General features: G+C 55.0%; 9 protein-coding genes across 9 annotated transcripts; 4 read left to right on the forward strand and 5 right to left on the reverse strand.

Annotated features, from left to right (window-relative positions):
- Positions 1-56: 56 nt before the first annotated feature.
- On the reverse strand, positions 57-1,231 carry PHACADRAFT_249462 (uncharacterized protein). The gene is made up of 3 exons (XM_007391698.1): positions 1,113-1,231; positions 519-1,055; positions 57-456 (listed from the first exon to the last, which is right to left on the reverse strand). The coding sequence occupies exons 1-3, from the start codon at positions 1,116-1,118 to the stop codon at positions 334-336; spliced, it is 666 nt and encodes a 221-aa protein (XP_007391760.1). The 5' UTR covers positions 1,119-1,231; the 3' UTR covers positions 57-333.
- Positions 1,232-2,817: 1,586 nt separating this feature from the next.
- On the forward strand, positions 2,818-5,086 carry PHACADRAFT_249463 (uncharacterized protein). The gene is made up of 10 exons (XM_007391699.1): positions 2,818-3,046; positions 3,105-3,157; positions 3,218-3,335; positions 3,388-3,412; positions 3,477-3,488; positions 3,539-3,634; positions 3,686-3,769; positions 3,827-4,335; positions 4,394-4,816; positions 4,876-5,086. The coding sequence occupies exons 4-10, from the start codon at positions 3,396-3,398 to the stop codon at positions 4,986-4,988; spliced, it is 1,254 nt and encodes a 417-aa protein (XP_007391761.1). The 5' UTR covers positions 2,818-3,046; positions 3,105-3,157; positions 3,218-3,335; positions 3,388-3,395; the 3' UTR covers positions 4,989-5,086.
- An 899-nt stretch (positions 5,087-5,985) lies between these two features.
- PHACADRAFT_249466 (glycosyltransferase family 32 protein) lies at positions 5,986-8,248 on the reverse strand (the record flags this gene model as incomplete). Its single annotated transcript, XM_007391700.1, has 2 exons — positions 5,986-7,897; positions 7,962-8,248. 2 exons carry the CDS (start codon positions 8,246-8,248, stop codon positions 6,598-6,600), a joined length of 1,587 nt encoding a protein of 528 aa, XP_007391762.1. The 3' UTR covers positions 5,986-6,597.
- A 524-nt stretch (positions 8,249-8,772) lies between these two features.
- Positions 8,773-10,233, reverse strand: PHACADRAFT_157472 (uncharacterized protein; the record flags this gene model as incomplete). The annotated part of the gene is made up of 5 exons (XM_007391701.1): positions 8,773-9,428; positions 9,495-9,751; positions 9,808-9,971; positions 10,028-10,092; positions 10,149-10,233. 5 exons carry the CDS (start codon positions 10,231-10,233, stop codon positions 8,773-8,775), a joined length of 1,227 nt encoding a protein of 408 aa, XP_007391763.1.
- A 371-nt stretch (positions 10,234-10,604) lies between these two features.
- PHACADRAFT_61321 (uncharacterized protein) lies at positions 10,605-13,123 on the reverse strand (the record flags this gene model as incomplete). The annotated part of the gene is made up of 7 exons (XM_007391702.2): positions 10,605-10,889; positions 10,953-11,207; positions 11,265-11,463; positions 11,513-12,042; positions 12,099-12,225; positions 12,310-12,563; positions 12,911-13,123. Coding segments are annotated over 7 exons (1,863 nt in total), but the record flags the coding sequence as incomplete, so codon positions are not given.
- A 530-nt stretch (positions 13,124-13,653) lies between these two features.
- PHACADRAFT_249471 (uncharacterized protein) lies at positions 13,654-15,711 on the forward strand. Its single transcript, XM_007391703.1, is given in 9 exon segments — positions 13,654-14,035; positions 14,098-14,202; positions 14,260-14,368; positions 14,420-14,698; positions 14,713-14,851; positions 14,907-15,037; positions 15,091-15,220; positions 15,281-15,400; positions 15,456-15,711. The coding sequence occupies 4 exon segments, from the start codon at positions 13,778-13,780 to the stop codon at positions 14,521-14,523; spliced, it is 576 nt and encodes a 191-aa protein (XP_007391765.1). The 5' UTR covers positions 13,654-13,777; the 3' UTR covers positions 14,524-14,698; positions 14,713-14,851; positions 14,907-15,037; positions 15,091-15,220; positions 15,281-15,400; positions 15,456-15,711.
- Positions 15,712-16,063: 352 nt separating this feature from the next.
- On the forward strand, positions 16,064-18,496 carry PHACADRAFT_191516 (uncharacterized protein; the record flags this gene model as incomplete). The annotated part of the gene is made up of 4 exons (XM_007391704.1): positions 16,064-16,085; positions 16,136-16,451; positions 16,522-17,195; positions 17,241-18,496. The coding sequence occupies 4 exons, from the start codon at positions 16,064-16,066 to the stop codon at positions 18,494-18,496; spliced, it is 2,268 nt and encodes a 755-aa protein (XP_007391766.1).
- A 59-nt stretch (positions 18,497-18,555) lies between these two features.
- PHACADRAFT_191517 (uncharacterized protein) lies at positions 18,556-20,191 on the reverse strand (the record flags this gene model as incomplete). The annotated part of the gene is made up of 5 exons (XM_007391705.1): positions 18,556-19,668; positions 19,722-19,780; positions 19,831-19,925; positions 19,985-20,061; positions 20,126-20,191. The coding sequence occupies 5 exons, from the start codon at positions 20,189-20,191 to the stop codon at positions 18,556-18,558; spliced, it is 1,410 nt and encodes a 469-aa protein (XP_007391767.1).
- Positions 20,192-21,655: 1,464 nt separating this feature from the next.
- Positions 21,656-23,446, forward strand: PHACADRAFT_249477 (uncharacterized protein). Its single transcript, XM_007391706.1, has 9 exons — positions 21,656-21,750; positions 21,811-21,849; positions 21,905-21,921; positions 21,986-22,076; positions 22,141-22,241; positions 22,295-22,420; positions 22,474-22,872; positions 22,936-23,022; positions 23,078-23,446. The coding sequence occupies exons 1-9, from the start codon at positions 21,678-21,680 to the stop codon at positions 23,270-23,272; spliced, it is 1,128 nt and encodes a 375-aa protein (XP_007391768.1). The 5' UTR covers positions 21,656-21,677; the 3' UTR covers positions 23,273-23,446.
- Positions 23,447-24,368: the final 922 nt, after the last annotated feature.

Consider the following 24,368-nt stretch of genomic DNA (forward strand, 5'->3'; position numbering starts at 1 on the left):
ACAAAGCGCTCACACGACAGCACATGCACTCCGAGTCGCAGCCATGGCAATCTGTTATGTACATTCGGTTCGTAATCGTGTTCGTTATTCAGTTCCATAAATACAGTCGTGACGTGTCTGCTACTCAATGTATGTATAGATGAGTAGGCGCGAAAGTAGTACAGTGTGGAACGAATGTGGGCATGGTAATTTTCTACAAATAAGTGCGTAGGGCGATAGGCAGGATATTAGGTGGCCTATAGAGTAGCACATGCTCTTAAAGATGAAAGTGTAATGCAAAAGTCCTCGTGAAGGTCACTTGTGTATGGAGAAGGAAGAGAGTGCAGGAGTCGTCTACGCGTGTACCTTGAGGGTAGTCGGGATCTCGAGCTTTGCCGCCGCCTTGTGATGCTCGGCCTCCTCAGCCTCCTCCCGTTGTGTCTCCTCTACAATGTTGGCCCATGAATGGTCAACCTGCTGAAGGAACCAAAGCAAGTCAGCCTCGCGATTACTCGGGCCCAGGTAAGAATAGAACTCACGCGCTCCTGGAACTGCTTCTCGCGCTGGCCGTGTGTCAGGACACCAGCACCAATGATGACACCAATGGTGAGGCCCTGCGCCCACATACGCGCCTGGACGATCTTTTGCGGCATTGTCTGGTGGCGGTTCGCCATGACGATGACGCCGGCGACGGCCATGGAGGCAGCCCAGCTGCCGACGATGACCTTGTACTGGTTGTGCATCGCCCATTCCTTGAACTTGCCCACCGCCGAGAGGGATTCCCAGTGCTTCTCCTCCTCGCTTTTGGCGCGCCTGAGCTCCATGGCACCGGCACCTGTCCATGTCGACTCGTCGAACTCGACACCACGGCGCTCGGCCTGGACGGAGTAGGCGGGGATGATGATGAGGATGGCAGCAAGGGCCTTGAGTTGTGGTGGCATGCGACGGAACGCGGGCCACTTCTTGTTGGCGTAGTAGCCGAGCGGGCCAGCGATAGCCACACCGGCGAGGACACCCTCGATAGCACCACGGATGGTCGCATTCTGGTGGCCATCGAGCTCTTCCTTGGTAGCAAGCTAGAAAACGACATCGTTAAATTCTGGGGCTAGCAGGTCAGGGTCGGGCTCAATTACCTTCATGTTGTTCTAGTGTTGAAGTCTGGAGGGTACTTTTGAGAGCTCTAGACGAGCTGAGAGGTGTTGGTTGCGAAGAGGGTAGATAAGCCGATCGCTCCGGACCGGTTAAGTAGTGGTGGATGGGCTGGCAGGTGTAAGACCTGAGTTGAGTGAGGACGACGGGAGGAGCGACGTATTATGTTTTATAAAGGTGTAGGCGGAAGCTGGCTGAGGCTAGGCTGTTGTCAGCACGGGGTAATTCGTTGATCTGGAACCACATAAATCTGTAAGCGTACCGGGTGGGCCCGGGTTCGCCCTCCGAATCGTCCCCTTAATAGATCGAACAAAGCCTATTGGTATTGTTTTTGCGGAACATGGCCGCCTACGACACACAAGTTGTCCTGAGAGGACTGGCAAGGTATATTTACCGCCAGCCCTCGCGGCGGAAGTGCGGCTGGTGCCTCGGAACGGGCGCCGGCTTACACTTCGTGGGACCCAAATTGGTCAGGTCACGCTAAGCGAACCCCAGGATGGCAGCTCTGAGAATGGTGGCGTTGATCCGCTCACAGCACGGAGCAGGACAGCCGACGCGAAAGTCACCGGGAAGTGACCGAGTCCTCCGTCGCACGACGTCAAGACTCAAGAGCACGGCGCAGACCCTCAGAAATTCGGCCGCTCACGGCGATATCGCATACAGCACGAGGTCACTGCCAAGTCACCGAAGCCCGAGTACCTATTTCCAGATACAGCCTTCCAATACAAATTCCCCAGACACCATTGCACGACAAGACGACGCTTTTGTCCACCACTGGTTCCTGTCCACGGTGCTCATCCGTCGGTGAATCCAGTCCAGAGCCGATATTAATCTATTTCTGTCAGCATTGCATTCGCGGCTGCGGGGTTGACACCAGGCTATCTATATGCTGATGCATATCCACTGATGCAGTGTGCGCACCGCAAGGCTCACTACGGTTCATTTCGCTTCCCCGTCCAACCCGCATACACAATCGACCGACAAGCGATGAGACGATCAGCTCGTCCTCCAGCAGCACCAAGAGTACTGCCGTCATTCGGATGTTCTGTGGACGTATGCTTGTGGAGAATCGTCCGATTCAGCCGTGATGTTATCAGTAATATGCACTTTGGCACATGGCAATACGATGTCTCACATAGAGCGCACCTAGCTGGGCTAGCTAGGTCCCATCTCGTCAAAAACACTGCGAGATCGCCTTCCCTCAGTGCACTCTGCGGGCCCGAGGCGATGATCACAGAAATACGCTTGGGATTGACTGTATGCAGAGCTCTCCCACCGGTCTGCCTCCGCCTTTGATGTACATGTACCACGGTGGTCTGGCGAATACATATAAATTTAGCTGCACTCACCTGCCTGTGAGAATGTGAACTCCATGCTCGCACCCAGCGAGGCCGCAACCGTGAGAAACCAACCCGAGACACGTCTCTCCCTTACCATCGGTGTGGCATGCCACGTACTTTCATCCAGTTCTCCATGCCAATGTACCAGTGCGTGAGAGTCGGCAACAGAATGGCGGCCTACGGCGCACCCGGAAATAAAGGAAACCGGACTCTGTCCAGCGCGCCGCCACCCCAAGATGCCCACACTTCTCTGCCGGTACCGTTCACATCGCCTCGTCCGTCGGTATAAAGTCCCTTCGGCGACCTCCTCTGCGACGAGAGTCGATTACGAGCACCCGACGCTGCCCGCGCAATCCCCAACACGCCATCTGACTCTCGCCATCTGTACACGGGCCCTCCAGCGGCTCTACCTAGGCCGTACCTCGCACACTTGAAGGCTTGCGCAGTCGCTTTCTTTCTTCCACCACCATCGTCGCCAGCACTAGTGCTGTGAAGCTTCCCCGTTCGGAGTGTAATTGTTAGGATGGCCGTCAGCGTTGAGAGGATCGTTTTCTTGTCTTTGGTATTAGACCTGTTTGGTACGTCATGAAGTTGCGCTTCGACACGACCCTGCGCGCTGACTCTGTTGCCACGCAGCGTTCACGATCCCCCTTCCACTATTCCCAAGGATTATCGAATGGTATACGATAGTGCGTGCTCCTGACTTCTGCTCTGCATCCATACAACTCAAACTCTGAACGTTACTGTAGAGAGAATCTTCAGATCCAAGCGGTTTCCTCTCGAGGACATTATGGGCCGTGTCAACAATACGGAGCTTCTTTTACGAGCCAAGAGGGAATCCTAAGAAGTGGGATGTTGTTCTACTAGGTATGCATTGCACAGCTACTTCGTTAAAAATAGCGACTCTAATCCCTCAAAGGCGGCCTCATGGGCTCTGTCTTCTCGTTAGTACGATCCTATACTTGAAAGCAGAAGGGAATACTTATGCTGTAACGATGGACACAACAGGGCACTGCAATGGTACGGCATTCGCAAATGCTGCCTCGAGAGAATTGCTCACAGCATCCTAGGCTTGTCTCTCCGCACATAGGCTCGCTCAGTGACAAGTATGGACGGAAGCGCATCCTACTGATCACGATGATCGGAAACATCCTCTCCGCTCTTGTGTACGTCTTGACCATCTCTCTGCGGCATGCAGTTACTAATTCGCTACGCAGCTGGATACAATCTTCATCCTTCGCATCGTACATGCTCTCGCGCGTTATTGGAGGACTCAGCGAAGGCAACGTGCAGCTAGCTATGTAGGTCCCTCCCCGTTCTTCGCCCTTGTTGCAAACTTAATCATTTCGTTCCTGTAGTGCTATTCTCTCAGATATCACTACTGCTGCAAACCGATCTAAAGCCCTCGCGCACGTCGGCATCGCATTTGCCATCTGCTTCTGCATCGGCCCCCCGATCGGTGCCTACTTCGCTTCGAGGCCCCTCCCATCCATGACATTAGGCTCTTTCGAGCTTAATGTCTACGCCACGCCTGCGCTGCTCACCCTGGTTCTTCTCGTTCTGGAGACTGTCTTCCTCATCGTCGCGCTCCCGGAAACAAGGGGCAAGCGGGCACAGGTCCCCGCGTCCGAGAAGAAGGCCGAAGCGAACGGACACACAAACGGACATGCTAACGGCCACGCAAATGGAAATGGCGTCGCGAAGAAGGCCGAAACGAACGGCAAGGCGAGCGGAAGCGCACCCCCCGCCCCGAAGTACACTGTTGAGCAGAGACTCAACCTCCTCGGCATCCTGCGCAACCTGCACTTCCTCTTCCTGGGTATTTTCTCCGGTGTCGAGTTCACGCTGACGTTCCTCACCTTCGACTGTGAGCTCTACCCTTATACATGCGATTCTATGCGCCTCGAGCTAACGTCCTGTCAAAGTGTTCGACTGGGACAACAAGCAGAACGGCGCCCTCATCGGCTCCATCGGCATTGTCAGCGCCTTGCTGCAGGGCGGCTACGTCCGGCGCGCGATGTCCAAGACGGGCGAGGGCAAGATGGCGCGGCGCGGCGCGTCGGCGTGCGCGCTGGGCCTCGTGCTGCTCGCGCTCGTGCCGCCGAGCATCGCGCGCCAGCGCACGCTCGCCGTCGCGCTCCTGCGCGCCGCGGCGGTGTGCATGGCGTTCACGTCCGCGACGGTCGTGAACGCGCTCACGGCGTACGCGTCGCTGCAGTGCGACGACGGCGGCGTCGACGCCGACACGGGCAAGGTGCGTGAGGAGCACCCCGAGCTTGCCAAGGGCAAGGCCCTCGGACGCTTCCGCTCCTCTGGGCAGCTCGGACGCGCGATTGGCCCGCTGCTTGGTACGTCTCCCCCTGTGCTCTTGGGTTCTCATGGTGGTGCTGACGCTATGACCCTGCAGCGTGCGCGTCGTACTGGACCTTTGGCCCCGCAATCACGTATGCCATCAGTGCTGGGGCGATGATGGTGCTGTCCTCTACAATGAAGAAGATTGCCAGCCGGCGGCCAACATAAGGATGGGGTTGATTTCAGACTGCGGAGAAAGTACACGCTCTAGCTACGTATCTGTGGTATTTATGGCACAAAGGATTAATCGAGTATCTTTATTTTCGACTTTCAATGAACCTACGCCACGTATGGTCGTGCTTGCATCAGAATCAGTAAGTATCTGTTCAGCTGAGAGCATGCCGCAGTCTTCCACATGATAATCGCGCCGGCGCGAGTGCAGCACCACAACGACTCGGAAGGGTCATCTCCGCGCTCGTGCTGCTTGACAATGCGACACAAGCACCAAGCTCGGGGTTGTCAGCAGGTCTCAGTGTCCAAGCACAGCACCGGCCGGCGATCCTGGTAATGGCGAAACGGCCTCTCTTGTCAGACCGTCGTGTGATGGCAGCCGTCCTTGTCTATCAGAGTCCGCTGCCGAGCCGAGACGTCCAGCTACCCTGGTCCGCGCATACGCGGAGGGTCGCAGCCATGCACGCTCGTCGCACCAGCGCACACTGCCTCGGCTGGCCATGCACGCCGCCCGTCCGTCGAGGCACGTTCCAGCTGTGCATCCCAGTCTTCTTCGCACGCAAATAAGCTCGCCGCAGCACCCCCGTATCTGGCCATCCCGTCGCTGCGGTTTCGATTTTCAAAACAGGCCGAGTCTCCTTTTTCCCATGCAGGACTGTGCCTTTACCTTTTTATTGCCGTGTCGCGCCGGGAAACGCTGGAAAGCGTCACATGCATGTCCATATCACCGTGCTACAGTCGTGCCTGGGAGCGAGCTCCAAGAGATGGTGGTGAGATAGAGCAGCGTGCACGCTGCGCAAACGCTGCGTGTGTGGGACTCGCCCTTGGACTCACCTCAAACGAGGGACTAGTGGTGTTCGGGGACTGTTCGAAGACTGTGCGAGCCTCCTCCCGCGGCCAGAGAGAAGAGTGGCATGGAGGTCTCAAAGGGTATCAGACGGATTACGACTCCCGCGCGTTCCCGGCACACAGCGGCGCAACAGAAGCGTATCATGGAGTTTGAACTGTGTTTGTGATTTGTGCGATATGACGCGCAAGGTAGGAAACATGCAGGTGCAGACAGAGTTATGCTACTATGGAGCTAGTAAGAAAGTTTATATATGATACGCAGCAAATAAAAAGAAGTGTCCTGTGTGCACAAGTCCTCGCAGCCAGGAAGGAATATAAACGAGTGGACGTGCAAGGCCGCTGTGTTTCGCAGGGCTGTCATCACAGGGTGAGATTTGGAATACGCCTACGGGTGGCGTACCGATTGCACCCAGGTGAGACTAGGCCTCCGAAACCGTGGTGCGAACGCACAGGGCTGAAAATACGTGGGGTGAAGGGTATATCGTGTGATCGTTTTCGTGTTGCTCTAACCAAAGAGAAGCAGATGCCCCGGCCGCGTTATCTCGATGAACGGGACAGGTAAATGAGACTCCCAAGGGTCCATATCGCCCAAAGCGTGCAGCTCCTACCAACCTCCCTCGTCCCGTTCCGACAACCCCCCCGGCTGGCTCCAAGCAGAAATAGTACACATTTGACGGGTTCTCAGGCACGGCAACAACCCATAGCAGCGCTCGACCAGGCACCGCATGCCTTAGCTGAGCAGGGTCTGTGGCGTGGTTCAGCACATTGTGGAGGCATCTGGCGACGTCGATGACGACGCTCGCAAGTCATCGTAGGGTGGTGGCACAAGCAGGCGGCTCGCGCTGTGTATGCCTTCGTCGTCCTGGCCTCGGTATCGTGGCTTATCGGGAGGGTACTCCGTGGAAATGGGCTCCCTCGAGCTGCTGCGCAAGAGCTGGCTACCTCGTGAGAGACTTCGCGGGATACTCCTCTCAGAAGGCAGCTCAATGTTGCCGGTTGATGGCGTGAAGAATGCGGGGAGGAAGAATAGTACTCCCCGGCTGCGCCTCAATCGTCGTGACCGCGACGGCGAGCCAGGAGTCTCGGAACTACGTGAGAAGTAAGACATGACGCCGTTGGCGGCGCGTCGCATTGTACCGACAACCGAATAACTGGGTGGTGGACTCGTAAAGGAAGCCTCCGAAGGAGTTGGACTTGAGGGAATATCGAGAGAGAGCGGGAGAAGATGGACTTCCTCATCTTCGTCGGATGACGTGACGGAAACGGGGGAGGCGGGAGGGTGCGGCGTGTTTGACGATGATGATGGGAATGCGAACCAGCCGAGATCGAGATACCATCGCTGGTTGCGCTTCTTCCAGCGAGGCATCATCACATCGTAGCCACCAATGCGGCCGAGACTGTACTTCCTCTGTCGGGAGTGAGGGGCCAGTGCCAGCCTGACCAACCCGCCAACGAGAACCACCAGCCCAACCCACATGAGCACCTTGCCCCAATGGCCCAAAAAGCCAATGAACGCAGCATCATCCGCATGCCAACTGCTACCGTAGTAGTGGGAGAAGAACGTATGCGGCGCTTCTTCCGGTAGAGCGTTCTTGCCGTAGAGTGATTTGGGCAAGATGCGAACTTCGCCGCCTGGGTATTCGGGAGTGGCGGGATGAGCAGAGGTCCATGCGCCGTACTGAGCAGAGAGGAACATGGGGCCAGTCGAAAACATGACCGTGGGGTAGTTAAGGATCCATGAGTGGTCCCAAGCGACGAGATTGCCCATCGTCTGAGCCATAAACGGGTGGTTCTTCTCGGCGAACATGAGGTCGTTGGACACTCCGACAGGGATGGTGCGAGGGAGAATCACGGGGTAGGTGAGGAGGGAGTCCATGGGCCGCTGGCAGCCAATGTCCAAGTCGATGTACACTCCGCCATAATGGTAGAGGACGAAGTAGCGGATGGCATCAGCCCTCTGGATGGGGTATGTGTAGCCGTCGAAGGTATCGAGGAACCAGGGGTACTCCTTCGCGATAAACTCACGTGAGCTTGCGTCTGTCCAGAGCATGTACTCGCTGATAGGGAGGAATGTGCGCTTTGAGAAGACTGAACAAGTGGCAAAGCGTAACGAAAACTCACTAGTCAGGCATGATATCCTGGCAGTGCTGAGAGATTTTTGTCCATTTTTTAGGCAACGTCTCCGACTTCCAGGTCTGGTGAATGATGCGAGGGACACGCTCTACTTTTCCATGCTGTGAAGCATTCCATCTCGAATTGTCGAATGGTGCGTCAAGCTCCTCCTCCGTGATGTAGGCAGCGGGGTCGATGTTGAGATAGTAGGAGATGGAGGAGAGGACGACGACGGTGCCGACGAGAACGGCCGCGAGAAGGCAGAGGCATACGTAAACCGTTCGACGGCGGGCCATAGTGATAGGTAGGGACGAGAAAGAAAGAAAAGAACGGTTGAAGGGGAGAGCAGCTGTTTAAGAAAGTGAAACGACCAGGCACTGGAGAGAGGAGTCCTGCGCGTGCTTTGTTTACTCACACCGCTGCACAGCCCACATTTCCTATCCTGGCGGTGCCAGCGGTGGGCGCCAGGAGGCGGACAGCGGGACCATCGTGATTGTGTGTACGCGAGCATGGCAGCAGACGCCCGCAGCCAGCTGCGCACTTGTGGGGGTCCGGTACCGCTTTTATGCCACGTCTGACAACATACAACGGCAGCGGACACTCGCAGCACATCCTCTCCGTCCCGCAATCCCATTGACCAAAAGCCCCGGCCGTCCACCCCAGGTGCTCTCCGATCCTCAACCATGCTTGACCAAGCAGAACGCAATCGCCTCGGTACCGTATTTACCACACGATCCTTTTAGAGTAAGCGAAAATAAAACTCCCCCGCGTCTCCCATGCCCTCGCTCGTTAACGCCTTCTGGGTTCTTAAAACCGTCGTTTAGATCCCTGTCGGGCGTAGCCGTGTGTTAAACACATCTGTCACATGTGGTCGCAACTCTGTCAGAGATAGCAGCACCAGTCCGTCCTCAAACTGCCTTCCGATGTCCTCGAGCGCGTCCAAACAGTTCTCCCAGGCCTGGCGAGGCCAATCCTGTCCCCTGCGCCATCCACGGTCCTCGCTCCTCCGGAGCAGGAACATCTGCAGCGGCGGCTGCGATTTTTCGACAGCCTTCTTCGACTCCAGGTACTCCACGCAGTCACGCACGTTCCACGATCGGAAACCCTTCCGCCGATGCTCAGGGGCGTGTGGAGACCGAGCCGGTGGCCCATCGTCTCCGGCTTCGTGGCGCACCCGCTGTGCCAGCTCGGCGAGCACGACGGTGAAATGGTCAATGATCTGAATGTGGAGCGCGTCCAGTGCGTGGCTGGGCACCCAGCTCTCCGTCCCCGCAGCAGCGCCGTCGTCGTCGACGTCCATGCCGTCGGGTTCGTCCGCCTTGGGCCCCTCTGTCTGCGCGAGGTGATGCGTCTGGCTCAAGCGCGTGGGGCGGTACCGCGGGGCGTTCTCGTGGACGCGGAAGGGGCTTACATCCAGATGCTCCCCAAACAGTTTCGCGGCGAGCTCGCGGCTGGACAGCAGCCGTCTGCCCGGTGCTACCGTCGGTATGCCTGCCGTTTGCGTGTCAGCACAAGTATGATCCGCGCGCCGGCCCGACATACGTGGTTCTTCATTCTCACAAAGGGTCTGAAGGTTGATGTCGTTGGACAGGAGTACGACCTCGCCCTTCGTCTTATAGTATTGACAGCAATCCCATATGGTAATGTCGGCCGAACGAGCTTGTTCGTGTTCATGTAGTTGTGTGTTCACTGTCTCGGAGCGCGCTTGCACCTTCAAAGATTTCTTTTCCTTCACCTTCTGCAACAGAAAGGTTGACGCTGTTCGAGCGAACCAAGAAAGCCCCTCGCGCTTCTTGAGTCTAGGCAGCCGTCGCTCAGCGACACAGAGTACCGGAGACCGCGCACTGGCACTCACCCGTCCAACTCCGAGAGAACAACATAGGGTACAATGATCTTCATGGACCACGGCAGCGCGATGTGGTCCAGGTCTTCACTGAAGGAGCGAATAACATTCAGATTGTCAATCAGAACGTTCGTGTCGAGCACGAGGTACAATGTCGGGCCTGCATCCACAGGTTCCTAATCGTACCCAGAAGTCAGCACCGGCCCTCGCCGCAAGCGACATGTATGCATACCAGCATTTCCACATCGTTCGCGGCATTCGTGATCCTTGCGAGGGTATCATCTTTCACGCGAACAGCTGTGGGGCCATGTAAGTGAAATCCATCAGAATACAGGTCAAGGTAGACGACTAACAGTCGGCGCCATGGACGGCGGATGGCTGCCAGGACGATGCGCCGGCAGCCGAGTGGCGGAGCTGTGAAGGGTGAACAGCAAGCATCAGAAGGAAACGCACCCTTCAGACTGCAATTCCGGATATTACTATGTGGTGCAACGGAGCACAGCTTGGGCGATGAGGGCGAGAAGGGAGTAGGGGCGTAATGACGAGAGGGGCAGGTGGTGGTCAAGGTCAGATCTCAAAAACAGGCAACAGCGATTGGACGCGTGCCGTAATGTGGCAATTTGCATACTTAACACCTGAGTTCGAACAATTTCTATGTGAACCGACCTTGCATTCCTGCTAGACTGTGTAGGATGGTACAAAATGCGAGGGGATGTAATGTAGATAGAATAATGTAGACGTATAAAAAGAGGCGAGCAGAGGAATAAGCCGAAAAGAAAACAAACAACACAGTACCGAGGCTACTGCCGTCATGAGGATATCGCTAGCTTCTTCGATGGTGGTGTCAAGCTCGTTCGCTCTTGGTCCTTCGCTATCACCTCATCGTCTTCAGCTTTCCGCTTCGTACCCACCATGGCTTTGGTCGGCGACCCCGGCGGTGATCGCGACAGTCGTGACTTTCCGTCCTCATGTGCTGTCCGTGCGCTTTCAGGTGTCCGCGACCTGCTGCGGCTGCCAGAGATCTCAGATCGCAAACGCGAGGCTAAAGTTGTTTTTGATGACATGGCTTCGGCGTGGCAGGTAGCGTGATATATCTGGACGCGACGACATGGTTCAGAGCAAGGTCGTGGAGTTAGTGAGGCGATATATCGACGCACCCTATCATCTTTCTTAACCGCATTGCGCCACACCCACTCCTCGTCGTCCTCCATAAACTCAGACTTCAGAGTCTCCTTACAGATCGGACATGATATGGACTTGGCCTCGTCACCAGGCGGAACGACAACGAACATCGCTCGCAACTCAGCGTCACGCTTGGCAGCCTCCTCAGCCGCAAGTGTCTTTCCATTCACGCGAGAGCCATCAGCACGACCTTTGCCTTTGGTATCTACCGCTCCGTCATGCAACCAGTCCTGTAAGAGAGGTGAGTGAGCAACTGTGCGAAGGTGATAGGAATGAGAAGAGCATACGTCAATATTGACAAACCAACCGCGGCTATACCCACGGCCAACCGCCTGACTCGCCTTGCGGTTTTGGTTGAAGTGCATGTCCAAGTGATCTTGCATCTTCTTCTTGCCGGTAGCATCACCAGGGAATCGAATACCACATTGCTTACATTGACTGGGCAAACTTTCGTACAGGAACTTGGTGATCGGTGGGCGCTGTCTGCTGGCGATGTGAGCAGCCGCATCAAAGACAAACGATCGAGAGGACTTACTTGATGATGTCGGTGCTCGTCAGCCGGATATTGACAGATAAGATAGCATTCCGATATTCCTGTGTAGTGTCCTTGGCATCAGTGGATGGCGTACTCTCCCGCGCTTCTGTGCTGGAACCGGCGCCGACAGGTGTGCCCGACGACGACAGAACCCCCGACTTGAGTAGCGAGCTCAATATTGAGGAGATGTTGGAAGGGACAACAGATGCAGTAGAGGAACCGGCAGCCGACGACGTAGATGCCACTGGCTGAGTTGGTGGGACCGGTGCAGGAGCTGCCTCAGTCTTGACAGGAGGATACACAGCAGAGTATGATGGCTGAGGCAGATATGATGGCTGCACAGGTGGATAGGCGGGCTGAACGGGGGGCTGAGTAGCAGGTGCTGGTACTTGATATGGTACTTGTGGTACATGGGGCGTCGGTGCTACATGCTGGTGTACAGATGGTTGTGCAGGAGACATCGTACGCAGCTGGGTGAGAATCTGTGCTAGCTCTTCTTGCGAGACACCGGTTTGCACAAGCTTCCGGAGCTAAGAAGCTCGCGTTAGCGCGGACAACGACAAGAGCGGGAGAACGGACGACGTACCTGGTATAAAACTGAAACGTGGTTCTGCGTCTGTTTATCGTACGGATTCGTCTGCAAGGAGCGTTGCTTTGCACTCAGCACGAACTCGAGTTCGCTGAGGACTTGAGCCGCAGAGACAGGGCTATCTCTTGACGACTGATTGATGGAGGAGTCAGACGAAGGTAGAAACGACCATGAGGTATTGTGAGGACGACGTACCCCTTGAGTAGACTCCCCGCCCCAGATTTGTCGTTCGATGGCCACTTGAGCGATAGGGCCGAACAGCTCTCGCCCATTAGGAGCGCCAGTTCGCCAAGTTAAGAGCATCTCTTCCATCTTGCCGCGAGTGCTTTGGTCGACCTGCTCATACGTGTCGAGGAACAGCTTGACGACGACGGAGTTGAAATGGCGAGCATAGGGCTCGTACACATTCTTCGAAATGGCATCAAGGAGGTAGAAGGCGGGCAACTTCATCCATGGCGGCACCTGACGTGGGATTAGTCAGCTACACCGTGAGACTTCAACACAGAGGAAAGAGGAGAAGGGGGCAAGGTGCGATTGGATAGCAGAGAAATGGGGACAGAGGCTGACATGGGTATAGACACAGGACGGTCCTCAGACGACCACAGTAGGCGTGGTAAGGTAGGACAGCTACCCATCGAACCGCTGAGACCCGCGCATCTTTTACTCATGCCGCTCATAGTTATACTACGTACATGCAAGACACTACTACAAGACTGAGACATGGAGAAGCACCAGAATCACTTCATGCTATCCAGATCGCATGACAAGCAAAGAACATGAGTGAGAAGGGGATAGAGCGGATGACTCACCCGTCGGATGTGCTGCTCGATGCAGCTGACGACGATATCGGCGTAGCGAGAATATTCCTGTGCGATCATTGACAAGGTCTGAATGATTGGCCTAGAGTTGACGGTCAGGTCAGCGAGACGTGCTACATAATCCCGACGGAAATAGTTGGGATCGGCATAGTAAACGTGCTGGGGGGTTGGTGGGGGAGGAGGTTGCTGATAGTAGCTCGATGGCGGCAAAGGATGTTGGGGGTACGTCTGAGCAGGATAGGACATGTGGCCGTAGGCCTGACTCTGGGGATAAGTCGCCATCGTCTGAGTACTCAATGAATAACAGCCGCGCCGTCGAGTGGATCTCAACGAAACTTCAGGTCTTCAGTCAAGAACGATGATTGTCGATCGCTGGTGGGGAAAGCAAGCTGATCGTAACGATGCCTTTCTATAGAGGCTCTTACAGCTGCTCACAAGCAGAGACAGCCGGGGGACAGCAAACTGCACAGAGAAGTCGATGGTCAAGGTGTGAAAAACGTTGCCCGTCCCCCGGTCGGACAATACCCTCCTTTTCAATCTCCGCTGCTGCTCCTTTCAGGCCACAGGGGCCATGTTAGCCCAGACTCGGCCCCAGCCCCTTCCGCATTCGGGAAGCTCACTAACCGCCCATTCAGGACAGCCAAATCATCCATCCGACGCCGCCGCCCTCCTCAAGACCTTTAACCAGCCGTAAGTATAGAATGTATGCTCGTATATGGTCCCGAGAGAGAGTACGATCCTGCACGAGAAGTTTAGGATGCTCAGGAAGGGCAGAAGAAGGTGGAAGGGGCTGGATTGCGAAGAGCAGACTTGGATACGCTTGTGGGCATAGTTCACTCACATATACTTTATTTCAAGATGCGGGATATTCTCAAGACTGAAGAGCTCGACATTCCAGAGGGCATTGAAGTCTCCGTCAAGTCCCGCCTCATTACTGTTACTGGCCCACGTGGTACTCTCAAGAAGAACGTCAGACACGCTGATGTCGACATCCGGCTGGTGAAAGGCAAGGTCAACCGGGTCACCCTGGCGGTCTGGCAAGGTGGCAGGAAGCATGTCGCTGTCCTTCGCACCCTTAGGAGTCTCATCAATAACATGATCATTGGTGTGACCAAGGTGCGCCTTCTTCGTTCTCACTCGGCTTGAAAGCTCGGCCAACTGCGTATCTCGCTTTGCAGGGCTTCCAGTACAAGATGCGTGCCGTCTACGCGCACTTTCCTATCAACTGCATCATCCAGGAGAGTGGCCGCAAGCTCGAGATCCGTAATTTCTTGGGCGAAAAGGTACGCAAAGCCAAAATCCAGAATAAGGAACTCCACTCCTTACTGGTCTCGGGTTAGCTCGTCCGACACGTTGACATGTTGGACGGCGTCACCGTCTCCGAGTCTAAGGCGCAAAAGGACGAGCTCATCCTTGAGGGCAACGACGTCCAGAATGTCTCGCAATCAGGTGCGTCCAATTCGCAATTCCGGCGAGTGACTCAATCTGACACCCGCAAAGCGGCTTCAATTCAGGGTATGTGCCTAGTGCGAAACAAGGATATCCGTAAATTCTTGGATGGTATCTACGTGTCCGAGAAGGCGACCGTTGTACAGCAGGAGTAACTTAATTGATACTCGCTCTCTATTATTCCCTGCCATCGGTGGTGCTGGTCCCTTTACTCTCTCCCTGCAGAAGTCTGCATGTCGCATGTCCCTACCACTATGTTTTCGCTATGACACGTCATGTTTGCACTCAAACGAGAACATTGAACCTGAGAAAAATAAAATCATTAAACTAGCCAAGCGTACAAGTAATGATTATGCACGATCAAGAATAACTAGCATGGCGGCCAGTGTACACTTCAACGCATGTAGGGGATCATAGTACCGACTCGCTGGCGATAGCGGAGATAATCCTGTCCAAAGAAGCGGATGAGGGCTTCTTCCTCGTCTTAGGTCGCGCGAGTCAGTGGGACAACTCTGTGCATCAAAACTTCACAACCTACATTTGATCCTCGAATTGAAGAATCGCCACAAAACCGCGCAGAAACCAAGGAAGCCGATGGGGTTTTGTAGCACAAGCTGGGTTCCGAGTGCCCAGTAGAAGAAACCAGCGTAGGACGGATGACGGAACCAGCTGTGTACGAGGTGTAGACTGCTCGGCCTGGGGTATGAATAATATTCACTTACGCATAGACCCCGTCTGTGACAAGCTGGTGAGACTCAGCCTTTCTGTAGGCAACCATGTGCGAAAAGTTGGTGGCTGCACGAATCATGGCAGTCGATCGAAGCACTTGGCCAAGCACCACGAGAATGACACCTGGTGGGAGAGCACCATAAACGGAGGCGAAGACGGTGTGGATGGATGTGGTGAGCATACCAATAGTTGTAATATAGGGGAAGCTCTTGAGTTCTGGCTTGAACCAGAGAGTCAGCAGGTATTCGGTAACTGCGAAACCATGGGCGATGTGATACATCCGCCCGTTCTCTAGAAGGAACGCTGTACATGCGAACAATTCAACATACAGAATGAGGCTGCAAACTGTCGCACTCACAGTCCACACTGCACTTCTCTCGGTTCCATCCAGCGGTCACTGCGAACTCGCCCCAGTGGAAAGCCGACCACGCAGCAAGAAAGAAGCCAAGCTGGCGAGTACACCACCAGGAGCTATATGGCGCAAAGACGGCTATAGAACTACCAGACAGGAAGATACATCCCAGAAGGAACGAAATGGTGGATGCGGCGAGCGGTGTATTCGGTATGCGACCGCCAAGGCGCATCGCAGCAGGTATCGGCCTGGTCTCTAGCGAGCTTATCGGGGCGGGGTTTTGACGGCGCCTTAGTACGTCTTCAGGCCCCTCGAACGAAGGCACGCCGTTAGGGGAATCCATGGCGGTGAGGCTGTAAGATGCATCGCAGACAATAAACTGTGCGGGAGACAAGAGGCGTTGTTTGGCCTTGTTAGCGGACGGCGGCACATCAGCTAGACGCCGGGGCGGGCCTTGTTTTGTCCTCGCACTTGCCTCGCACTCTGCGCTTTTGTGGCGTCTGCTCTGGCGGGCAATGTTCAGCAGCTGGCGGAAAGCTGCTAGGCTATCTCATCACTATGCCTGCCGTAGCTACGCGGCCGTAGCCCAGCACGACACGTCCAGGCTGCGGAACATGGCCCTTGTGGCACATATAGGTGCGTTCCACTTCCCACTTGGTTGCCTCAGGGACTCAGTCATGGCATAGATTCTGGGAAGACGACGCTCACGGAATCAATTCTGCTCAAATCCTCTTACCTTGTAGAAGCGGGCTCTGTAGACACCGGCAGTACAACCACCGATTTTCTTCCCGCAGAGCGTGAACGCGGTATCACCATTCAGTCTGCCAGTATCCCAGTGAAATGGAAGGACTGGACATTCAACCTTATCGATACCCCCGGACACGCAGACTTTGGCATGGAAGTAGAGAGCGCAAGCCGCGTCATTGACGGTGCTGTCGTCCTCATTGACTCGGTGGAAGGTGTAGAAGCTCAGACCAAAGGTGTATGGCGTCAGCTTGATAGGTGAGCAGAACATCTAGGTGAGGTTATAACGCGATCTTATACGGGCACTAATACTAAATTTATTACTCAGGTATGGCGTACGATCCAGGATAATGTTCTTGAACAAGCTTGACCGGCCCGGGTCGTCCTTCCGCTCATCTCTTCTCTCGCTACTTGCCCATCGTCTTCATCCCAAGCCGATGGCCTTAACACTCCCCGTTGCTTCCTTTGATACTGGGGATTACCAACGAGCCGAGCCCGGTATTCAAGGTTTGGTTGACTTGGTTCGCTGGGAAGTCTGGAGGTGGAATGCGAACGGCCACTACACCAAGCACGCTCTTCCCGCGGACGTGAATGAATTGCAAAGGACCGATATATTCCCTTCAGGTCACCCTATCTTGTCTCACCTTGTTCCGGCAAGAATGGCCCTTCTCGATAACTTGTCCATGTTTTCGGAGGAGCTTATGGAGACGCTCTTAAACTTGCCTTCGACTCCGTCCGCGTATCTTACTGTCACCGAAGATCAGATCCTACCAGAACTACGCGCGGCCACTCTGCGCAATGATATTCTTCCTGTGCTCTGTGGATCAGCGTTCAAGCACGTGGGGACCGATTTGGTTATGGACTACGTCGGGGCCTTGCTTCCTAGCCCTTTGGACGTCATGGATAAGGCACCTAAGCGTAACGAGCCACTACGTATGTTGGCGTGGAAGGTGGCATGGGATAAGCGCAAGGGCTGGATGACTTTCGTCCGTATCTACTCAGGTAAGTCCTGGTAGTCGTATCAGAGTTAGTCTAACAATGCTTTAGGTACGCTCAAGCCACAGTCAAACATCTGGAATGCTACTCGTAACCAGCGAGAGAAAATCTCCAAACTTATACTCCTCTACGCGTCTCGACACGAGGAGGTAGACTCTTTACCGGTCGGTAGCGTGGGTGTCATTTTGGGCTGCAGATACACTCGCACTGGAGATACTCTGGTCGCCTCCACGAATGACGCGGAGGGCGGTGCCTTGCCCAACATCATACCACCTGCGCCGGTCATGTCCACCTCCGTAATACCTCAGTCTCATGCGGATCTGCAGCCTGTACAGGACGCTCTGCAATCGCTTATGCGTACGGACCCGTCGGTCCGCATCGAGTCTCAGGAAGGCCAGATCCTGGTCCATGGTCTGGGCTCGCTGCACCTGGAAATTATTGAGTCTCGTCTCCGAGACGAATGGAACGTGCAATTTGAATTCGGCAAGAGGAGAGTCGGCTACCGCGAGGGTGTCTCGCCAGCTATCAGCACCGTCGGTGCTCCTGATCCGTGGAGGACCGACATCGGTGGCAAACACATTGAGGTGTCGCTCGACTTGGATCTCCGTCCACTAGAAGAGGATGAGCAAGGCAACCCTCTGTGGGACGGCAATGTCGTCTTGGACAAGAACGGTAAACCGTTACCTCCCCCCGAGTCCTTCGCCAACCAGCTTGATCCGATGGCCAACGTCGCGCAGGGCCTATCGAACTCGCTGTCTAGTTCTCCACACACTGCGCTCCCCATTTCGCGCCTCCGCATCCAGGTTAGAAGCTACCGCTATCCGCTGGATGTTTCTTCATCCGTACTCGCTGGCGGAAGCGCCGTTATATTGCGCGGATACCTCAAGCGTGCAGGCATGGGCCCGCTTATGGAGCCGTTTATCAGACTCAAGGTTACAGTAAATGAGGAAACACTAGGCAAAGCTGTCAAGGACTTGACTGAGCATGGCGGTGAGGTGCTGGACCTTGCAGAGAGCTCTGTCGGCGTCAGTGAAAGCGACCAGGAAGTCGAACCCTATCCCGACGACGGCGTGTACGTCCCGCCAGAAGTGTTTTCTCCGTCTGCGAGCTCGACAAAAGGCGGCTCCTCGGCGTCAATGAGGCGTGCTGTCCATGCCGTTGCACCTCTTAGCCAGATGCTCAACTTTTCGAACCGCTTGCGCGCGCTGTCTGGAGGACACGGGCTGTTCGAGATGGAGAATGCAGGCTTCAAGCAGGTGTCTGAAACAAGGAAGCTCGAGATTCTTAAGGAGATGGGACGTGCTTAAGAGGTCCATGCATGCATAGTAGTTCCTGTACTTGTACTTGACAATATACTTGCATAACTTCACATACCCTTGGCCTCGTCTGCATCTCCCAAGAACACCGCGCCCTCGATCTCATCGTCATCTTCGGCAGCGCCAGTAGCATAATCTCCCACAGACTTCAAGATCTGGCTAAACGCCAGCATCCCGCCGTCCGCTTCGTCTTCGTCTTCGTCATCCGCAGCAGCAGGTGCGTCTTCGTGGAAGAGCGGCACCGGCGGACGCTCGCGCTGCCACGGCGCAGACGTGACGCTCCGCTCGCGGTCATCCTCCGGCAGGAAAAGCGGCGTCCGGGCACGCTGACCGCTCACGACGAAGTCCGCCGGCGCAATGCTCGGAGCGCGCGGGGCGACGAGGCCTGTTGGAGCGAGTGACATTGCGCGCGGGGCTTTGTGAAGCGGTGGGTACGGCTCGACGATCACACAGAGGGCGCGTCCTCTGATGGAGAAGCCTTGATAACGCAGCTTCATGACTGGCTTCGGCTTGTCTTCTTCGGTATCTGAGGCTACTAGGATCGCGTCCTCGGGATGTGGAGGCGATTCGGGGCTTTGCGGTGGCTCTTCGTCGACACGAATAGGCTCATCTGGATTTGAGGGGAGCACAGGTTCTGTTTGCTCTGCTTTGACTTCGATGGGGGATGCTATATCATCCGTCGGGTCCATGCTGACAAGCTCTGCATCGTCAAGTTCGGGAGCGCGAAGATCAGAAGCGGGTGGCACGGTATCAGAGTTCTCAGGAGCAGCCATCTCTATGTCTACATCGGCCGCTCCTGCACCTTCTGTGTCGCCCTCAACGTCGTCTTCACGGTATCCGCCAGCAACTAGTCTCCGCGTCCGAGCAGATCTTCGCGGCAGTAAATTCGCTGGCTGAAACCCAGCACCTTCGCCTTTATTATCTGAGTCGCTACTCAGAGAAACGGCTTCCTCTTCGTTGTCCAAGTCGATAGCCCGTTGTTTGCCTTTGCCCCTGTCCTTGGCGGTATTGCGTTTCTTCCTGGCAGGCGCGTACTGCTGGCTCTTCTTCGTGGATTTGGCACGCTTATGAATGTTCGTGGCTGGTCCATTCTCAGAGTCCTCTGATATGTGCTGAGGAGCCCGCTTCTTCTCTCTAGGAGGTGCAGCAGTGAAACGTCGTGTCTACGATATCATTAACTCAGCATGAGCACACCACAGTGCCGAGAAGTTCTGACCTTGATCAATACAGAATGCGGTTCCGTATTCCGCAAGAAGTACCCAAATTGATATGTCTCTACCTTGGCCGTGAGAAATAGATCATGTCCTCGAGGACGCGTAGCTTACGTCCACGATGGACATCTAGAGTTCCTTTCTTGGCGTTTCCTGAACCACCTAGCCCCAGATGAGCACTCTCTTCGGAGATAAGCTTCGGTATGACTCTACAGCCAGCATGTGTCAGGAGTCAGGACATGGAGAATGAGCACAAGGGTTGACTCACAGAGGCCTTAAGTCTGCGAGCACATGTTGTAGGACGCGTTCAGACATCCACTCGACATGTTGCTCGTCAAGATACAACTAGATAAATTTGATTTTAGGCATGAGCCTGAAGTTATCTACGTTGTGACCCATGCAAACTCACATATAATGGGAGAACGGTGTTTTCAGAAACACGTAAGTAGTATGCGTTCCGAGTGTTGAACTTCATGGCTCAGCGTATGAGTCTTATATTACAGACCTAGCACTTGATTCCTGTTACACAATCAGAGTATCTCGCCTCTTCATTAGTTAGTAGGCTTACGGTCAATGGTCTGGCAGTGGTCGAGCTAGAGGCGAAGCGGGTAAGCGCCCAGCTGGTCGGTCGTTGTTGTGGCCTATTTGGCGCGACCTGGCGCGAATAAAATATCGAGTCGGTTCGCTTTGCGCCTTGTCCACGACAGTCCAAAAACCGCGACGCTCGTTCCGTACAAGGCGCTTTGACGCGTCCAAATTCGCGAGCGGGTTAAGGTCTGAGGATTACATATCCCTCTCGATCGACTCTAGCCGGGTCTTACCGGTGTCCAAACGAAACGACGTACCAGAAACACGGCTGGCTTGCTCTCGAATGGCGAAGACTCCCGTACCGTGGACGAGTCTATCGAGCCTCGCTCTCGCCGGGCCTAGGAGCCAAGGTTGTTCTCGCAACGTAGCCTTTAAAACGTCGTAGGGATTGGGGAGGCCAAGCGTACGTTGCTCCACACATCTTTCTCATTCTGTGCCCTTTTGGGCTGGCGGGGGCACATCTCGGGCCATGCTGTTGCGCTATTGAAGCGGCACGCTGGCTGTCGTAGTCAGAAGCACTGTCGTAGTAAATATGCTCACAGGGCGAGCTGCGGCATGTAGTCTTCAGGAATAGTGAGGATGATGTTACGTGAAACTCCATTACTATGTCTCCCCTTCAGTGCACTTCGCGGTCTCCGGAACTTAGTCCCGGGGAACTCGATTCAGACTACTCTTGGGTTGTCGTCACAAGCATGAATTTTCCCCCGTCCGCGTTGCGTTTCGTTGCGCTATTCTCTGACCGTTGATCTGTAACTTCTGCATCACGCATTTAAATGCAGTTATCTTGCCTTCAATGACCCGTCCCCTGACAGAGATAACTTAGAAGGTGAAGGATCTAGTCGAGAACGTCTGAGAGTGGCACCGCTCCCGAGCGGAGAATTTCCGGGGTATCCGGAGGAGAGTTAGGGGAGGGATTTCCGTATAGGAGAAAGAATTACACGCAAATGAAGAGCATCACGGGGGCCGCCTCGCGCCCTAAACCGCAGGCGTTGCACGCGTCGCTACCTCGTTCATGGTCCCGTGCGTCGCTCGGGGAGCCGGCAGATATACACTAGCTGATTTTCCGTGTCGCGTTCAGAGTTACGGGTTCAAAGGCAAGACCGGACGTCAATCAGGATACAGACACCGAGCGAGCGATGGGAGCATTTGACCAATCGACGGGCGAACGAAACCTCGGCAGGCTCCTATCGCCACATCGATGGTCAAGTTCCAACCGCAGTCTCTGGCTTAACGAGCTTTGTCTAGAACAGCAGTGCTTCACCAGGGATCATGGGGACGCCCCTTCTCTCCCGGTCCGGCCGAGACCGTCGTACATCTTCAAATAGAGCCCCTCGACTCGCACACAGCCCACCCCACCTTGTCGAGCAGAAACCATGTCCAACAACCCGTCCTTCGTCCTTCAGGCCGTCGAGCGCGTCGAGTTCGAGGAGCGCCCTATCCCCGACAGTGCGTCCCGTGCTGTGCTGTGATGTCATCCGCGAGTGCTGATCCGTGAGACTGCTGCAGTCCGCGACACTGAGGTTCTCGTCGAGGTCAAGAAGACCGGTGAGTACTGCGACAGTCATGCGATGCAACTAAACGCTAATATCTGACCGTGCAGGTATCTGCGGTTCCGATGTATGTGCATCTATATAAGCACCTGATGAGAGGCAGCAGATTCTTACCCCACTGCCCCATCTAGGTGCACTATCTCGTTCATGGCCGCATCGGCGACTTCATTGTCGAAAAACCCATGGTTCTCGGCCATGAGTCCTCTGGTATCGTCTACAAGGGTAAGGACCCACTCCAGGTTTCGTCCAGAACGTGAGGGTCTAATACGCGTGTTGGTCTTTCCAGTCGGCAATAAAGTGAAGCACCTCCAGCCTGGTGACCGTGTCGCGATGGAACCCGGCGCGACCTGCCGCGTCTGCGAGGACTGCAAGAGGGGTCGCTATGAGGTGAGGGCACAGCACTGGTTTTACGCGTCAACTTAGCAGATTGTTCCGTCCAGCTTTGCCCGGACATCGTCTTCGCCGCGACTCCTCCCTATGATGGCACCCTTTGCCGCTACTACCCGATTCCTGGGGACCTGTGCTACAAGCTCCCGGATAACTTGACTCTTGAGGATGGCGCCATGGTAAGTTCTCAGCTTTCGAACTGGCGTAGGCCAGATCTCATTGTTTTCTCCAGATGGAGCCCCTTTCCGTCGGTACACACTCAGTTGCAAACATTGGCAACCTCAAGGCGCAGGAAAATATCGTCGTGTTCGGCGCTGGTCCTGTCGGTCTGCTTTGCATGGCTGTAGCCAAGGCTCTTGGTGCTCGCCGTATCATTGCGGTCGACATCCTATCTTCTCGCCTCGAGTTCGCCAAGTCATATGCGGCCACCGATGTATACCTCCCGCCAAAGCCAAACGAGGGCGAGTCGAAGATCCAGTACTCTGAGCGGAACGCGAAGACGATGCAGGAGCAGCTTGGTATCGAGCTACGGGGCAGAAGTGCGATTGACTTGGTTGTTGACGCTTCTGGTGCCGAGGCGTCGATACAGACCGGTATCCTCATCGCACGTCACGGCGGCAGATATGTACAGGTATGACTGATTGACCCGAAACCGTGGTATAGAAACTGACGCCCCACTTTCTGCGATTCATAGGTCGGTATGGGTGCTCCCAACGTTACCCTCCCGATTACCACTGCGCTCGTGAAGGAGTTGGCTATCAAAGGCTCTTTCCGCTATGGAGTGAGCAATTGCTTAGATATCCATGTACCGTGTCTCAACCACTATCATGTCACAGCCCGACGACTATGCGCTCGCTATTGCCTTGGCCGCTGCGGGCAAGATCGACTTGAAGCCTCTCATTACCCACCGCTTCAAGTTCGAGGAGGCGAAAGAGGCGTTCCAGGCTAACAGAGTAGGCAAAGGCGCAGATGGCAAGGCTGTCATCAAGGCCGTTATCTCTGGTCCCGATGTCTCACCCGAGGATCACTGAGCGCCAGACTCTGGATGTCTTCTGCCGAATGGAATCGGATCCAGGACTCATTGGCGCGGACTCTTACATTGGAAGCAATAGTGCTTGGCAGGAGGGAAGAGGGACATGTATGATTATTATTATATAGCGTGTACGTCTAAAAGATGATGCAATTGAACTGGATAGTGTCAAGTGAGCATCTCGGTGTCGGTTCACAGGAAGCTCGCAGCGGCGGGTACGCTCTCACGCGCACGGCAGACCTGGCACGATCCGAATCCGAGAGACGCGTCTTTACGATGAGCGATACAGTACACCGCCAACTTGCACTCGGAGACCAGACAGACGGGCGCTTTGTGGGTGAGCCACATGTGCATGCGGGTGCATCGCAGACGTCAGACATTCATGGTGCAGGTGTCTCATTTGTCTGCGTTCCGTATGTTTAGTACATGTGCTGCATATTCAACACACATGCAATGCAAATGAGTTTTCAGGAGCGAGAGGGCTGCGGCAGGCGTTTATTATGGGCCCTCTTTTTCGTGGAATTCATTGGTGTTTCGCAACTGTCGGCTATCTTTCCCATATATTTTGAGGCTTCGCAAAGTGAGCTTGGCAGCTGGAGCCATGACAGTCAAATATCAGTGCAATTGGTGAGGATAATTTTTTGCGTTCCTGAAGAGGAGTCGTCGTCACCGAGATGTCTTGGATGGCCTGCGGGACCTGAATTTTGATAAAGACTTGTGCATGGGTCAGTGGCCTCAGAACCTGACCCAAACCACATCCCCCACAGCTCATGGCACCCACACTAAGCACCCTCAACGACGAATTTGCTGAATTTGCTGAGAGAGGCCCCGGCTCGGTACACTCGTCTTCTGATCTGACTGCCTCAACCAGAAAACGGCGTGAACGAGACGATGATGAGTATAGCGGTGACGACCTCAGCAATGACCCTCTTCACCTTGATCAATCCGATCCTGACTCACGATCCACCACTGCGCCTCCTGACCCAGCCTCGACAAGAATTCAACCTAACCGAAACTACACAGAGTACGCGAAGCAGCTGGGCGCCAGAAAATGACTTCGCACAGAGAAGTTAGGAGAACTTGTGCAGTTCATATCA

The sequence above is a fragment of the Phanerochaete carnosa genome (genome assembly GCF_000300595.1).
Source record: "Phanerochaete carnosa HHB-10118-sp unplaced genomic scaffold PHACAscaffold_2, whole genome shotgun sequence".
In the NCBI taxonomy this organism is placed as follows: domain Eukaryota; kingdom Fungi; phylum Basidiomycota; class Agaricomycetes; order Polyporales; family Phanerochaetaceae; genus Phanerochaete; species Phanerochaete carnosa.

Excerpts from the sequence above, each read along its gene's own strand:
- PHACADRAFT_249463 (XM_007391699.1), top strand. Across the intron at positions 3,770-3,826 it reads GGCAACGTGCAGCTAGCTAT|TGCTATTCTCTCAGATATCA; the intron begins GTAGGTCCCTCC and ends TCGTTCCTGTAG. Across the intron at positions 4,336-4,393 it reads GACGTTCCTCACCTTCGACT|TGTTCGACTGGGACAACAAG; the intron begins GTGAGCTCTACC and ends GTCCTGTCAAAG.
- PHACADRAFT_249471 (XM_007391703.1), top strand. The coding sequence starts at position 13,778 with ATGCGGGATATTCTCAAGACTGAAGAGCTCGACATTCCAGAGGGCATT. Across the intron at positions 14,036-14,097 it reads TGATCATTGGTGTGACCAAG|GGCTTCCAGTACAAGATGCG; the intron begins GTGCGCCTTCTT and ends CTCGCTTTGCAG. Across the intron at positions 14,369-14,419 it reads CCAGAATGTCTCGCAATCAG|CGGCTTCAATTCAGGGTATG; the intron begins GTGCGTCCAATT and ends ACACCCGCAAAG.
- PHACADRAFT_249477 (XM_007391706.1), top strand. The coding sequence starts at position 21,678 with ATGTCCAACAACCCGTCCTTCGTCCTTCAGGCCGTCGAGCGCGTCGAG. Across the intron at positions 22,421-22,473 it reads CTCTTGAGGATGGCGCCATG|ATGGAGCCCCTTTCCGTCGG; the intron begins GTAAGTTCTCAG and ends TGTTTTCTCCAG. Across the intron at positions 22,873-22,935 it reads ACGGCGGCAGATATGTACAG|GTCGGTATGGGTGCTCCCAA; the intron begins GTATGACTGATT and ends TGCGATTCATAG.
- PHACADRAFT_249462 (XM_007391698.1), bottom strand. Across the intron at positions 457-518 it reads AGAAGCAGTTCCAGGAGCGC|CAGGTTGACCATTCATGGGC; the intron begins GTGAGTTCTATT and ends TGGTTCCTTCAG.